Source organism: Lepisma saccharinum, chromosome 27, assembly GCF_977018435.1.
Source record: "Lepisma saccharinum chromosome 27, izLepSacc3.1, whole genome shotgun sequence".
In the NCBI taxonomy this organism is placed as follows: domain Eukaryota; kingdom Metazoa; phylum Arthropoda; class Insecta; order Zygentoma; family Lepismatidae; genus Lepisma; species Lepisma saccharinum.
Window position 1 is genome coordinate 17,318,465 of NC_139255.1, and position 16,798 is coordinate 17,335,262.

At 36.8% G+C, this 16,798-nt stretch overlaps 1 protein-coding gene across 2 annotated transcripts in view; it reads left to right on the forward strand.

Moving 5' to 3' along the window:
- The window catches only part of LOC145980291 (ATPase family AAA domain-containing protein 2-like), a 189,775-nt gene that overhangs the window by 165,104 nt on the left and 7,873 nt on the right, over window positions 1-16,798 (forward strand). For both annotated transcript variants that reach the window (XM_083113305.1, XM_083113306.1), the window contains exon 20: window positions 11,561-12,022. In XM_083113305.1, coding sequence (XP_082969431.1) covers window positions 11,561-12,022 — 462 coding nt within the window. The remainder of the gene's footprint in view (window positions 1-11,560; window positions 12,023-16,798) is intronic.

The window sequence follows — 16,798 nt, forward strand, 5'->3', positions numbered from 1 at the left end:
TCACACACGTGTCATAGAAGCAGGTATTTGTCGGGCAGGATATAATGGAAAATAACTTCCCGAGCACTGGAAACCCATAACATAATTTTGGACTCTCTTTCTTCTACTACAGAATAAACTAGGTGGCTACAGAAGTGAAAGCTTTGGGATGCTAAACACAATGGGGGGGGGGGGGGTGAGGTGGCATGGGTTTGGGACTCACTTGAGTGAGTATACTCAAGATAATATTCTCCGCTTGGTTCACATAGCAACAGATGACTCATCGAATAGGTATGATGTCATTCTCTCTTGATGGGCTTAGCAACAGCTTTATGATGTACAACTAGGAAAGCCATTTCTTGAACCTGAATTGTACTCTGCATTATGTTCGACATATAATTGTTTGTTGCTTTTCCCCATCAAAAACCAGGGTGCTCATTATACATGTGTAAATACAGTATTTGGAAAAACCCGAATATCTTATGACAGCACATTTTTATCATAGTTCTTAAAAATGTAGAGTCACTTTTTGAGATATTTTTAAACAGTTTCTTGCTATGTCTTTTGTGATGTTTTTCTGATCTGAATTAACAATTTAATTTTCAGAGTGAAATGTGAAAACCTAATGCTATACAAAATCCACAAAAGAAAGATTTAGTGTTTTTCAACTTTCAGCATTTACCTATTTGATACTAACTACAGCCACAAGACCTATTTGCAGCACTTGTTATTTCATACATTTAATATATTTTTTCACATTATTGACAATGCTAGTAATTTTGAGAGGATAAATAAATTATGAAAATGATGTACTCATTTTAAACTACCAAGCCATACTTTCCATTCACTACATCAAGGATCTAGTAATGAAGATGAAGTCTGCATCCTTAAATTTTAATAAGTGCCACTTCATTATATTTGCTAAAATTTTAATTAGAGTCTGTTGTTACTACTTTGTGCCTGTAAACATTTTTTATTTGCTGTAACATATTGTGACACTTTTTATCTGAGAGTTGAACTTAAATATCTGCTGTTTCTATTATTACTTAATATATTGTCAATGAAAGAAATTTCCTAATTTTGCCTCCTTCAGTAAAGCAATTGCATATTAAATTTTCCACAAAGATTTTTACATTCAGTCTGCAACATTAAAGAATGGAATTCATATTCACTTCTTTGCAACATTGATATTTGTATTACTTGTTCCTGCAAATAAAAAACCATAGTGTTCAATGAAACCGTTACTGTACCACAAAAAAGAATATCATTCCATTGCATTGTTAGACATTCTATAACTTGTTAGTGCTGGTCTCCAAGTGGCAAGAGCTTAGGCGCCACCTACCTTAGTCAGAAAAGTTCCAGGACTGAGCTCGTAAAAAATAATTTATTCAACTTACCAACTAATGGCCGTAGGTTTTCTCAAAATAGTCTCCTCTGCTATCTATACACAGTTGCTACCATTTCTGGAGGTCATGGAAGCAAACAGTGAAGCTTCATCTGGGATGCTTCTCAGCACATCTGTCACAGCTGTTTGGATTGTTGAAATATTACAATATCTTCATGATGCTTCCCTTTCAGTGGTGTTTTCACATGGGGGAAAAAAATCACACGGCGACAATTTGGGTGAATATGGAGGATGTGGTAGATCAGGGATGATGCTTGGCCAGATATTCCTGGACTGATGAAGCAGTAGGGGGCCTTGCATTGTCTTGCAATAAGAACCACTGCCCAGATGCAGGGTTTTCCCTAGCTTAACGCAGAACTTAGTGTCAACTCTGCTCGGAACCCATGTCCATCACTTCACTCGTGTAACTTCCAAGTAAATGTGCCAATAAGCCGAACAGTGGGTTGCTAAGCACAGCCCTGTCACATAGTGAGTTTACATGGAAACACTTCCAAGGCCATATCTATTCAGAACACATATCAGGTGACTGAATAACACCCTTTTTTGAGGCTGAATAACACAGGTAAGGAATAAAGAAAATAGTCCTGGAACTTTTCTGACAAAGGTTGTAAATGTTGACAAATTTAATGAAAATATTACTCTTACTGAAAACAAGTGTTACCTCTGGGTATACACTATACAGTAGGTTTCAAATGTCACAGAACCCAAACTTTGATCTCTTATAACATGAAAACTGTAAGATATTTTCATTGGGTTTCCTGCATTTTAAAGCCTTTCCATTGAGATACTCTCAATACCTAACATTAACAGTTTACTCCATACAGGAAATTCTATAAATTAGACATTGGGGGAAGGCAACGTTAATTTTTTTATTCTCCAGAATGTGACTTTTTGGTGACAAAGATATGGATGAAACTATCAAAGTGTCATAATTAGATGTTAATTTCTTATTTGTGAGCAGTGTGTGTCCTGACGTGTTTGCGACTGGCAATTTTATCAACAACACATGCCTATGTTTTGTGCTATATATCATAACCTTCCACCAAAATTGAACACATGAGATGATCCTAGGGGGCTCGGGAAACCCTGAATTTCCTTCACTCATGCTCAGCCAGCATGGTGTAATCATTAGAACAGCACATGCGTATTGTTGAAGAGTATTTTTTTGCTCATTGATGTACTCGTGTGCAAGAGGTGTTCCAAGAAAAATATCTTGGTTATGCTGCTCCTCACAAAGCAACTGGTTCACGACTGGTGTGTCAGTTTTAGGAAACTGCTTTATTTTTACTGCTTCGTTCACTACGAAGGTTGATTCACTTCTGTCTGCACCAGTTTGAACAGGATGAAAATAACAAATCCAAAATTCTTGATGTTTTCATGATTTTTTCTTGACCTTTTCTTCGTTTTTCTTAACCTTTGTATTCGACCCTTACATATATAAAGTTGGAACTTAGCAATTAAGAAACTAAATAATTATTTAATGAATACCCCTACCAATAGGCCAGTTAAGATGAAAACTGAAGCTGTATTTAAGTAGGGATTTAGACTTGCTATATGGTATCTATTAATGCATCCTGGACTGCATTTGGCAGTCTAGCGAGGCTGTGGTGTCTAGACTCACACAATCAGTATAATCTTACATGAGGCCCGTGTTGTCCCTATATATCCATCTTATCTTATCACCATTTATCCACATCTTCGTGATTAGCCAAAGGGGCAGAAAAGTGAAGTGAAATGAACTAAGTCAATCAGTCATTGTGATAGGAAAAATTATTGATGGCAAGTATAATTTCTCAACTTTTTATTAACTTCTTAACCTACTTGTTGATTTCTTTACTTTTTCTTGACTTTCATGACTTTCTTGACTGGTAGACGCCCTGCTGAAACATGAAACACTGCTGCTGCACACACACAGTGCTTGTGATCGTGTTGTTCAAAGTATGATGCCGCTGAAAGTGAATGGATTTAGGAAGGCTACATTGTAACACTTTCCGGTACATACACTGGAGTCGTGTGTCACAAGTCAAATGCACTTTGTTAAAAATTAAATTTACGATTGCCTTTTTGAAACAATCTTCACTTGTATTACCATCTAATTTGATCAATGAAAAGTCTCCAATAGGTATTTCTGTATCTTGTTTTTATTAGCATGGCTAGTAATACAGAGTAAATGTATTTTTGGTAGACAAAACACAAGTACGTGGGGAAAGTATTCTAGTTTTACTTCCTTAGTCCTCTTGTCTTTATGTGTGTGAGAATTTGAATTGTGCATGTTTGCATCATAAACTTTCTTAAAGATTTTTTGTGACTTTTGTGACAATTTTTCATTCAGGTTGTGTTTTTTTTCTGCACAAACTTCGTTGTGCTTGAATTAAAGTAGGTACATTGTTCTAAATCATTATTTTAGATATATGGAAATTACATTTTTTAACATGTTGTTGACATTGTTTCTGCATTATTGATGAGTTTCTCCTTTCATTCTATGTCCATGCATCTATTATGAATTGATCTCCATTTTTTACCAAAACATTGACATAACTCAGTCAATCACCCACAGAGTAAACTGTAATGCACACATACTATGCACCCTGTTGCAAAATGAAACATTGGGATAAGGATTAATTTTGCTTGACAACCATTACATTCAACGTGAGAATTATCCTTATTTAGTTTACCCAGTTTTAACATATACATGTGCATGATTAAGTGAGTGAGTATGTCATAATGTTTTAGTATAAAAGTACAACAATCACATCAAAATCAAAGAACCAGAGATCCATCTTTTTTTTTGTCATATTTTTCCCCAACCACCTCTTGGCTTCCTCAGGAGCAGGGTGAAGAAGGCATTGATTTACATAAAAAAAGCTTAGTGCATTTTTAAAAGATAGACTGTAGATAAAAATGTTTGAAATTAGGGTGAGGAAGGGGATAAAAGAAGGCTACTGTTACATAGTATTAGTGGTAGAAATTTGAAGAAAAATTCATAAGGTGCCTGTCTGGTTCCTTGAGTTTGATGTGATCATTTATCAACACAGCGTGTAAAATATGTAAGGTACTCACAGTTACTGCAGAAATGTCTTCAATAAGAAACTGAAAACCACTGAAGTCCCACTAAAAGTTCATTACATATTCACGAACAATTGGTAAGAATTTTATATCTAATGTTACAGCTTGTGTACACTCTTGAGAGAAATAAATCGCCTACCCAAGAAAATTTCAAAGTCCAAACCTGCAGGATGTGACAACATAGCAGGGCAGTGTATCAAACCTAATCTAAGATAAAGTTACATTACCAGTATGGCGAGGTCTTATTGTGTAATAAACAATTAGTAATTGGTGTATTTATGTATTTTAGACAAATAATTAAGCAACTAGTTTTTCTTGGTAAATTTCTCGTATCGGACAAACGGATTTCTTCAAATTTACAGGAGAAATTACTTGCCGAATGCAGTTTATTTATACTTGTGAAAGTTCGGTTAAGTGTATTCTCGCATCGTTCATTGAATTTTGCCGGTAAATCATCTATTTTTCGATATAAATGTGTGACCGATGCACAAGAGCTCTTGCATCCATTTACTTCCAGGTGGATGTAGCCTGTGTGTGAAGACGTAATCCCGGTCAATGTTTCCAAACACGTGTTTTTGTAACTGAAGAAGGTACGTTTCCGCAAGTAGTTTCTGGGGCTATGTGTCAATGGTTAGTGGGGCTATGTGTCAATGGTTAGTGGGGCTATGTGTCAATGGTTCGTGGGGCTATGTGAGAATGGTGTGTGGGGCTACGCATATTTTTTCTAAACCAATTTTTAACTATTGTAACCTAAACGTGACCCTACCTAACCTAACCTTACCGGAAATGGTTCGTGGGGCTATGTATGAATGGTTCGTGGGGCTATGCGTCAATGGTTTGTGGGGCTACGTAGGTATTTTTGTGTGCAGTGGGGTGGAAACACTGCATGGCGAGTACGGTTGTGAAACTGTGACTGCCATTTTGCGTGTTACCGAAGGCAAAAAGAAACGAAGAAAACTTACTCGATATGTCGCAAATAGAGCTTATGTCTGTGAAATAAGCGAAATGCTACCTTCAGCAATGTTTCTCAATGCAGAATATGTAAGTACGAAAGTTCAAATTAAATGAACTAGCAAATTTCAGCCGTTTGTCCGATATGAGAAATTTACCTTTTTCTTGTATGTATTCATTGCTTGCATTGTAGAATTATTTTCCTGTAGTTTATGGTTATTACAAGCATAAGAAAACAGTTTTTCGTTGTGACGTTTCAGGAGAACACACGCTCCCTTCATCAGACATTTATTTTCATTTTGACTAAAGATACAGTTATAACAATGGTTACCAATTTCTCAAAAACAGAAAGAATCCATTATATAATGGATGTTGTCAATGTTACATTGTTGTAATATAGCAACTTAACTGTGAAAAGAAGCAGTCTGTTTTATTTTTATTTCAGATAAAAAAAATTTGATCACTATTTTTTTTATCTAAAAATTATGAATCCGAAATATCATCAGGTAATTCAAAGTCATCATTGTTTTCACAAAGTCTCTTTATGTTTTTTGTTACATTAAATTTTAAAGATGGTGGCTTACTCCATTTGTGAAAAAGAAAACTCCATACTGGATCTATGTTACCATTTTCATTATTTAATTTATTCCAGTGTTCTTCTGCAATGAATGAAGCTTCCCAGACATTCTGCTCTATGTTTCCCGTCAATCTTTTTAAAACCCTTATCTTTTTAATCAAATGCTTCTCTTCGATGATGTGAGCTGACAAACCTGTTCTTGGGTTTAGATTTATAGTGTCCAAATCGTGTTTGTGATATCTTATTGCCATTTTCCGTGCTGTTTGTCCTACATAATCCTTTGAACATGAACAGCTTATATTATATATTCCTGTGGTTTCTTTTTTTAAAATGATTGACGGAAAACATAGAGTTGAATGTCTGGGAAACTTCGTTCATTGCAGAAGAACACTGGAATAAATTAAATAATGAAAATGGTAACATAGATCCAGTATGGAGTTTTCTTTTTCACAAATGGAGTAAGCCACCATCTGTAAAATTTAATGTAACAAAAAACATCAAGAGACTTTGTGAAAACAATGATGACTTTGAATTACCTAATGATATTTGGGATTCATAATTTTTAAATAAAAAAATAATGTGATAAAAAAAAATTATCTGAACTAAAAATAAAACAGACTGCTTCTTTTCACAGTTAAGTTGCTATATTACAACAATGTAACATTGACAAAATCCATTATATAACTGATTCTTTCTGTTTAAAAAATTGCTAACCATTGTTATAACTGTATCTTTAGTCAAAATGAAAATAAATGTCTGATGAAGGGTGCGTGTGTTTTCTGAAACGTCACAACGAGAAACTGTTTTCTTATGCTTGTAATAACCGTAAACTACAGGAAAATAATTAAGCAACTTTATATAATAGATAAATTTCCAGACATATTATTTTCTCCTGTTTCATTCATGAAAATTGCTATTCCTGCAGATAACTTGAAGGATCTTTCTTGTGAAACATGGTGAACACGTGAAAGAAGACTGGTATGTTGGCTCCGAAAATCAATAAAGCAGATTCATTTTCAACCTGATAAACATTACGTGTTGAATTTTTGCATAATATGAATTCATAGAAAAAACACACACACACACACAATGCTTATATAGCAATAAATGAACACAATAGCTAATGGGTATTCGGTGATTTAAACAACAAACATGTCCTTTGCAATTACGTGTTCTATCATGTCAACAATGAAAATGCAAGAAGTGGGAAGTCTTGTATCACTGTCTAACATCCTGAATCAAATTGTGGCAGTCTTCCTGACTCAGCTTTTGACTTGCAGGAGGTTTTTGAAGCAGCTGCTCATATTTTGCTCATATTTCTACAAAAATCATATGCACGAAGGACATAAAAATATTGAAAACCACAAACTATAATTTATGGGGTAAGAACAGGCCTCTCAAAATATAAAGTTGCAACAAGTGGCTGAAGGAAATATGCCACACGGTATCTAGCGAACCCAGAAGAGCACGTTGAGTAGAGTGCTAGAGTAGTTGGTTAGTGCGTCCACTATATAAACTGAGTTTGACATTTTCATCAGCTGTTCGACACATCTCACTTTAAACTGTAGGTCCAGTCCCGATTAGCCACACTGTGCATAAAGTGGACTTAGAACACCAACTCAATCAATCATCCGCTGTTCGAGTCTCCATTCAGCCAGTAGTTTTTTATCAGCTTGCTTTGGATGGTGGTTTAAATTATTTTTTTCTTTCTTTCTTCAAATTGCTCCTTGTTCACTGTCATTTCAAACCATTTGAGAATCATTTTTAAAAGTGCAACATTGACTACAGTGTGCTGCAATATTAGTCATAAATTTGGGTTTGCTTTTATCAGAAACATTTCAAGAATGAAGAGCCTACAACATTAATCAAAATATTACTTCTTCATTAAAAATATCTGAACATGTTTAATGTAGTAGTTCATATATACGTGTTGATATTACAAAATACTCGACATATTTATATGATAATTATAATAATAATAATAGAGAAAATATTAATAATAACATGAAGGAAAACGGTAAGATTAGATTTTACACAAGTGTTATTACTTTGATTAGTTAGTTGCAGTTGAGTGATAATGCTAAATAGCAAAATTGATAAATAAAAACAGGCAAACACTTATTAAATTAACAAAGCAAAATTTTATAAAATTTTGTTTAGTTTTATGCTAGTGAATATTGATAACAACTTGGCAAAATTCAATAAATTCATAATAATTGATTGCCATTCTATTTTGCTATTTAGCATTGTCTGCCATTTTTCGTTGATGGCGACAATGAGGATAAATGAAGATCGCATGAAAATAAAGAAGGAACATGAGAAAACACCATGGCCAATGTAATACTCAATGCAGGGATCGTCGGTGGTGATATCATATGTCCAACCTGTAGCACTTTTCTTTTAAGCCATGTAATCAAGGGTTCCCGGGTTCAATACCTGGTGGAGGCACATAGTGGTTCGGATACCACTTTAAACTGTAGGTCCAGTCAAATTACTGTGCATGAAGTGGACTTAAAACGACAAATCAAATCAGATCTTTTAAGCCATACTTTGTCACCTTGTAGCTACACTGGTCCTCCTCCATGGCCGTGCGGTCTAAGGTGCTGTGCTTTGGGCTCTGACTGCGGGATGGTATTGGTTCGAGTCTGCCTGGGTTCAGTCTCTGGGTTCTCTGCCTATGTATAGGACCTGTGGCAACCCACCATCATGAGGAAATTGGGAGCTATGAGTGAGTAGCATAACCCGGTCTCGGAAATCTCCTATAACGGCTGAAGGTTCGACATGCTAACCCCAGGTCACCCCACTTTCGGTTGAAGATCTCCACACCTCTAGGTAGGATCATGGGAGGGAGACTGGCAGTCGGGAAATAGGCCAAGGCCCTTACACGTTGCGATATTGTAATATTTTTTTATTAACGTTGTCTTCACACCAATTTATAACGAATATTGAAGCACAATGTAGCCAATCTTGTGTTTTTAAAAATTATTCTCAAACAGTTTGAAATGACAGTGAAGACAATAGGACAATTTTAATAAACATACATTGTCATGCCGCCATCTACAGAAACCTGAATAAAAAAGCACACAAAAAACTACCGGCTGAAGACTCGAACAGACGATGAAAATGTCAAACTCAGTTTATATAATGAACACACTAACCAACTACTCTAGCACTCTCCCCTCAACGTGCTCTTCTGGGTTTGCTAGATACCGTGTGGCATATTTCCTTCTGCCACTTGTTACAACTTTACATTTCGAGAGGCCTGTTGATATATTTTCCAACCCCATAATATAGTTTGTGGTTTTCAATATTTTTATGTCCTTCGTGCGTATGAATTTTGTGGAAATATGAGCAGCTGCTTCAAAAACCTCCTTCAAACCAAAACCTGAGTCGGGAAGACTGCCTCGATTTGTTTCCGGATGTTAGACAGCGTTGCAAACTGTGAAGAACTCACACTTCTTGCAGTTTCTTTGTTGGCATGATAGAACACGTAATTGCGAAGGCCGTGTGTTATTTGTTGTTTGTTGTTATTGTGTTCATTTATTGCTATGTTAGCGTTGTGTGTATTTTTTTCTGAATTCACATTAAGCAAGAATTCAGCATGTAATGTTTATCAAGTTGAAGATGGATCTATTTTATCGCTTTTTTTGTCATTTTTGTAGCCAACATGCCATTCTTCCTTCAAGGTTTCACCGAGTTTCACAAGACAGATCCTTAGAGTTATCTGTTGTAATAGTCATTTTCACGAATAAAGCAGGAGCAAATAAAGTGTCGTGAAATGTATCAATGGAAAGTTGTTTAATTACCTGTAACTATTTGTCAGAAATAAATAAATAAACCAATTACATATCTGACATAACGTCACTAACATCTGGTGATATTACTTTTTCATACGTGGGGTTTGCTAAACTGTTTTTGCCACATCATGCAGATTTGGATGTTGAAATTTTCGAGGGTGGGCTTTTTTTTTGCTTAAGGGCGTACTTTTATTGAAAACATGCAATATACATCAGTATGAATGGATCAAAATGTATTTTTAACACATATCAGGGTCATTCCATACCATTTTAATCAGCTCTTGTCCTTGATTCATCATTTTTACAACTTATATCTGTTCTTTAAGTATTCAAAATCGACATTGACAGTTTTTTCAAGGTTGCATTTGGAACTGGCAGCTATTTTTAGTTATCACCATGCAGTGATTTGAGTGGTTAAAATCGCCATAACTTCTGTATAAACTTGCAAAATTGAAAAAGTTAAAAAGTCAAGAGTTGACGCATGGTAACCTAAATGAAAGCCTGAAATTTGCACCATTGTGAGACTTTTGAAGGCTAAATATCATTAAAGAATTTGGTGAAGGTGTTTGTATGAAAGGTATTTGAGATTAAAATTAGCAATTTTAATAATAAATGAAAAAGTTATAGGTAAAGTGCTCCCCTGTGCTTAGCACCACACTTTCTTGATCCGGTCTTGAGTGGGGGTGATGTGATCAGCATCATGCCCCTGACCGCCTTTACCCCCCAGGGTTTCCCCCAGGTACCCATGTCATTCGATGCTGGGTGGGTGCCGGGGCCACTTCCAACGTTAGAAAAGGTCCTGGATTTGAACCGGCCAGGGATCAAACCCGGGACCTTGAGCAAGGTAGTCAGACACGTTACCGACTGAGCCACCGTTGCCATAATAATAAATGAAACAGGTGGTATTAGGAAGTGGCAAGATAGTAGATACTGTAGTTATAAATGCATTTGTAATATACATTTAATAAAGATGTATATTAAATATAAAGCTATGTACGTATTAAATGTAGGTACCGGGTGAGTGATAAATATGGAGCCACCTGACTATCTTCAAAATGCTTAGTGTAAAAAGTTGTAGATATCCAACATACGGTATGCGCCAACATATACAGTACTGAAACCTGCACATCTCGAAGGGCGTAGCTCCAGCCGCACGTGTTCTCAATAGTGACTTACCATGCATACCATTTTCAATGACGTAGTGGAGGCCTTAGGGTGGTCTCTCAGTGCATGGAGAAACAATTCCGCTGATGGCATGAGAAAATTGCCAGAAATTTGGCAACATGTTCTAGGTCAGAGACTATTATGAAGGAATGCAGTAACCTTGTTTTCCATTTGTATATGAGTAGAAAGTCATATGCCCTCTCGATCCTCGGTGGGTGAGAACCGGGATGTTTTCCACCTGTTCAAGTGGCTCCAGCACCAACCCAGCATCGTGTAAAGTGGGTAGGTGGAGGAAACTTTGGGTGGGGGGTGGGATAAAGGCAGCCTGGGACACGGTGCTGATTACATCACCCCCACTTTTGGCCATGATCAAGAAAGTATGGTGCCCTAACTCCACACCCCTATATGCCTTGATGGTGTGCTGCAAAGCACAGGGGAGCACTTTACATTTTTACTTTATATGAGTAGATAGTTATGAGCATGTATTGATTTTTTTAAAAAAATGATCCTTGTATTATGAGGGAGAGGTATGAATGCATTATGCATGGAATTGTAATTATTAAACACACTTCAAATTTTAAGTATGGGGAAATCATATTAATTGATTAACATATTTTTTAGCTTCAAAATCAATATGGAGATTTGAGCCTCGTCCCAAAAAGCGAAGGAGTGCTTGGGCCAAAGGGGTATTGAAGCAACCGAAGAGGAAGAAGACAACCCAATCAGATAGTCCACAAGGGAAAGATGACACTGCTGAAGAAGCAGATGAAGAAAATGAAGTTCAAGAGAATGAAGAAAAACAAGATACTGAAGAAAAGATTGGACTGGTTATTAATGGAAGACACTTCAGAAGTAATGCTCATCGTAGGAAATCTAGCGAAGGTTCTCACGTTGAGAGTCCCGACAAGGATAGAAGCGCCAGCAAAGATTTAGTAGATAAGAATGATTTAGTTTCTTCCAGGCACCACAGCAATGAATCTGATATCAAGGAATCTTCCAGAGCAAATGAACATAATGAGTCGAAAGAAAATGCCTCTAAAAATGAGAAATTACCAGCTGCAAAGAATGATAGGTTAAGGAAAGGTGAGTTTCAAATTTGAACTTGGTACATAATTTTTCTAATGCTTGATGTTTTAAATCCAGTTGCCTCTTTCTCTGTCAAATATACAGGGTGTATCATAACTGATAGCGCAAACTGAAACTGTGAAAAGTACACGATAGTAGAACCAATAAAGTCTTGGTAAACATGGTGTTGCAAATGAACCATTTGCGACATTATTGCGATTCATTGATTTGGTTTATTTTACTTCGCTTTTTGTGCCACTTTTGGCTAATTTGCGAAGAAGGGGATGAGTGATGATATGATGAAATTGATGAATGGACACTCACAAACATCCATGCCCAGGCTGGGATTTGAATCCAGGACTCCTGGCATCGTAGCACATTGTGCTAACCACTCCACCATAGGGGCCGGCGACATAATTGCGAATGTATGTGTACAATCTGCCACTGACTTGATTGTACACGTCGTACGCTTGTTTCCTTGCACACTCCGAGGTTTCTTTGTTTAAAACTGAACACTGCCAAACATGTAACATACAATACAGTAGTCCGTGGTAATAAAAGCAACAGTAATGTCTAGCGAGGTGAACTGTTTATTTCTGTTATTTGTTACCAAGTAGGACTATGGCACCTCGCGTGTGAAAAGCATACGAAGTGTACAAACAATTGAGTCAGTGGCAGATCGTAACCATACATTCGTAATTACTGTATCTTGCAAATTGTTTGTTTGCAATCCCATGTTTACGAAGACGTTTTTGCTTCTACTATTGTGTATTTTTCAGTTTCAGTTTGTGCTATCACTTACGATACACCCTGTATGCATTAGGTTTTTCAATGCAGATATCACGATGTTTCTTGCAAACATTTCCTTCGTACTCATCTATATAGATCATCTTATCATTGAGTTAGTATCAGTTAGTACATACGAGGTGGTATCAAAATAGTTTTGAGACTTATCTCGATTTACAAGAAAGTACTCTATTTATCTGCATTTACACACTATCACCTTTAAAATAGTCCCCTTGCACAGCAATTGAACACTCCCAGCATTCCTGCCACTTCTGGAATGTGACCTAGAAGTTTTCTTTTCGAAGCATGCCAAACACCTTCTGCCATTCGAATTGAATCTCCACAATGGGAGTCAAAACGGTAACCTTTCAGCTGGATCATCATCTTTGGGAAGAGGACGAAGTCTGCAGGAGCCAAATCTGGTTCCATATGAGACACCGACAATGGCAGCAATGTTGTGGATGGATTGTTATCCAACGATGCTCATGCACAAGTTGTTGAATGGTTTCGACATTTTTGGGGGTTGACTTCCTGTCGATGATGAAATCGCAGATGTGGTAACGCATGTTGTCAGAATGCCAAACAGGAGGGCAAGGACAGTATATTTCCCTTTGTAGATAAGATTTAGCATAGTGCGGGGCAAAAGTGGCGAAAATTGGGGGGCAACTGCATAATCGCCGGCACTGTAGAAAAGAAAAGGGAAGCAAGCATACCACTATCAGACAACGACGCGAACAGAACCGTTACATGTTGCAAGCCAACAGTTTGCATGCCTGAGCAGTAAGTGTCAACACATCATTCTGAGTACAGTGTGCCAAGATAGCAGATTCTGCATTACCACATACAGGAACACTTCACAACCTACACATCTTTAGTTTCTTCACAATACTGAAAACACAAGACAACTTTTGTGTAATATGTATGATACTGAATAGACTGGCAAAATTATTTATAAGCTTATAATTTATAATCTTATTTTCAGTTTGTCATTCCATTACTAGTTCAACTCATTACACTGTTCTAATTTGCTGAAATGATATGTTCTAATGATATGATGGAATTGATGAAGGGAACTGATTCCTAGACCCCTGGCATCGTAGCCTCTGCCTTGGAGGCCGGCATTTACAATTAGGCTTGAAAACTTTAATTAAAAAAATTCCGGGACATTTCTTTACAGCATTCAAACCCTTTAGATTATAATGTTCTGGAAGACTAATTGTTTTCAGTATCAGTTGTTAACTGTTTGTGGTCTTGCTACTTTGAATACCAAATTGAATCAACTTTGTGGAAACAACCTACTAACCACAATTTGTAAGTAAACACAATGAGACGATATACAGTTACACAGGCTCTTCTGAAGCAGTAATTCTTTAGAATGAAACTTTACAGAAAATATTTGCAACAGTCGTTACATTCCAATTCACACTCACTCTTTTTCTGCAACCCATCGGAAGAACTTTTCCTCTCATCACTGAAGTACAGTAATACCACAGATAAACGTATTGATTGATTGACTTGGTGTTTTAAGTCCACTTTATGCACAGTAACGGTAATTGAGACTGGACCTACAGTTTAAAGTGGGATCCGAACCACTATGTGCCTCCACCGAGTATCGTGCCCGGGACCCCTTGATTACAAGGCGATGATGGTACCACTGCACCATCGTGGAGGCGAGATAGACTAACGTATTATCTGTGGTAATAAAGTAAAATCTTGTTATTCCGGACTTTGCTTAATCTGGACAGGCAAGAAAAAAAAGCAGAATGCAAGGTTTTAAATGTGGCTAGAAGTCAATGAGAGAACTTCCCAAAGAAAAGGCAGTCAATTACTGATGAAATCCTGTTTCCCGCAGAATTTGTACAGTACTGTATAGTGTATTTAGGCCTATTATGCCCTTTAAATACACCATAATAAACGTGTTTTGTTGCTATAAATGGAGTTTTAATGCACTTTCCACTGTTCTCTTAGGTTATTTCAGTTAATCCAGACGTTTCTTAAACCGGTCAACTTATCCCCCCCATAAGTCCGGATTAACGAGGTTTTACTGTAGTTTCTTTTCCAACGACCCTGAACTAACTATGACAACACTGTGGAATACTACGAACTAAACCTATGTAATGAAGCCATATTGGCTGGACGGAAATAAATATCTCTCAAGTCTTTGACACATCAATGCCTTTGTTTTTGTTTTTTTGGACCTCTTGGTGCAACAATTATTTAACTTCTATTTCTCCAAACAGTGACTTATTTTTGATGAGTCCTCAAAATAATATTGTGAAGTTTAATTGCTTGGTTTGCAATAACAAATTTGTTCACTTGGTAAATGCATAACAAAAGAGAATAAAATGATGGTAATACTAAATGTTGTCATTCCGGGAGATAACACAATTTGTCCGGGAGGGTGAGTTCAATTCCGGGAAACTCTCAGCCATTCTGTGAGAGTTGGTAAGCCTATCTTCATTTGAAAATTTTACCCCCACTTAAAAACTGATAGTACCTTTACCCCCACATAAAAACTGATAGTACCTTTTGATTTTTGATTAGACATTTGGTGTCAATTAACAGCAATAATAATAATAATTGTGATGAAGCAATGCATTTGACAAAAATGCATTATTTGTTAAACAAACAATACTGACGCAAAGCTTTGCAAAATTAAAGGGATATTTGTACACGTGCTGTACACACACAATTAACCTTTTGCATCCCAAGCATCTCGGTCGAGATCCTACATGTAACCCCTTGCATCCCGAGCGTCTCAATCGAGATCCTCTAGCATGCTCATAATTTTTACGTTATAATGTCGCAATTTTTGGCTAGATTTGCAATTTTCTTCTTTTACATTATTGTTAACACATATTCTGCACCGTAAAGACTCTTGCACGTCTTGTTCTTACATAAAAAGGGGGGAAAATGGTGGCTTCCTTTGAAACTGAGTCAGTGGCACATAGACATGTCGTTTGAGGGGTACAAGTCGTGTTCTATTGCTCGTATGATAATAGTGCAATTATTTTCTTGTTCCAGACATGCCAGCGATCATTTCCATGTGTAGTTTGACAATGTCCTGTACTTTTTTATCCAGGGGCGGAGGGGGGAAGGGGCATTTTTCTTTAGAAATTTTGAAATTTTCCGGTTCTTCCCCTCCCCCCGCATCCATATATACACTCAATGTGCATAAATTGTATGTAGTCCGAATCTATGGTTCCTTCCGCGAATAACTGTACTTGATTCATCCATCTAGGCAATTAGCCTCCAATATACAGGCATTTCAAGGTAACTCTGCAATCCGAGGCTTTAGTCAGTGGCGCACAGACATGTCGTTTGGGGGGGCTACAAGTCGTGTTCTATTGTTCATATCATAATAGTGCAATTATTTTCTTGTTCAAGACATGCCAGCGATCATTTCCATGTGTATTTTGACAATGTCCTGTACTTTGTTGTCCAGGGGGGGAAGGGGCATTTTTTCTGAGATTTTGGAATTTTTCTGTTCCCCCCCACATCCATATATACACTCAAAATTATAAATTTTATATAGTTCGAATCTATGGTTCATTCCGAGTAAAACAATATATCATATGTCTGTCTGCGGCAATCAGCGTCCAATCTACAGTTGTTTGAAAGTAACTATGCATTTTGTTGAAATTCGAGACCTGAGTCAGTGGAGCACAGACATGTCGTTTTGGGGATACAAGGCATGTTCTATTGATCATATGATAATAGTGCAATCCAGCGATTATTTCCATGAGTATTTTTACAATGTCTTGTACTTTTGTGGGGGGGGGCATTTTTTCTTCAAAAGTTTTGTAATTTTCAGTTTCCTCCCCCCTCCCTCCATATATACGCCGAATGTGCATAAATTTTATATAGCCTGAATCTATGGTTCATTCCGAGTAAAACGATATATAATATGTCTGTCTACGGCAATTAGCGTCCGATCTACAGTCATTTTTATAAAACTGCATTTTGCTGAAAATCGGCTCTGGAAGCAAGGGTGGCTAAAGGTTAAAG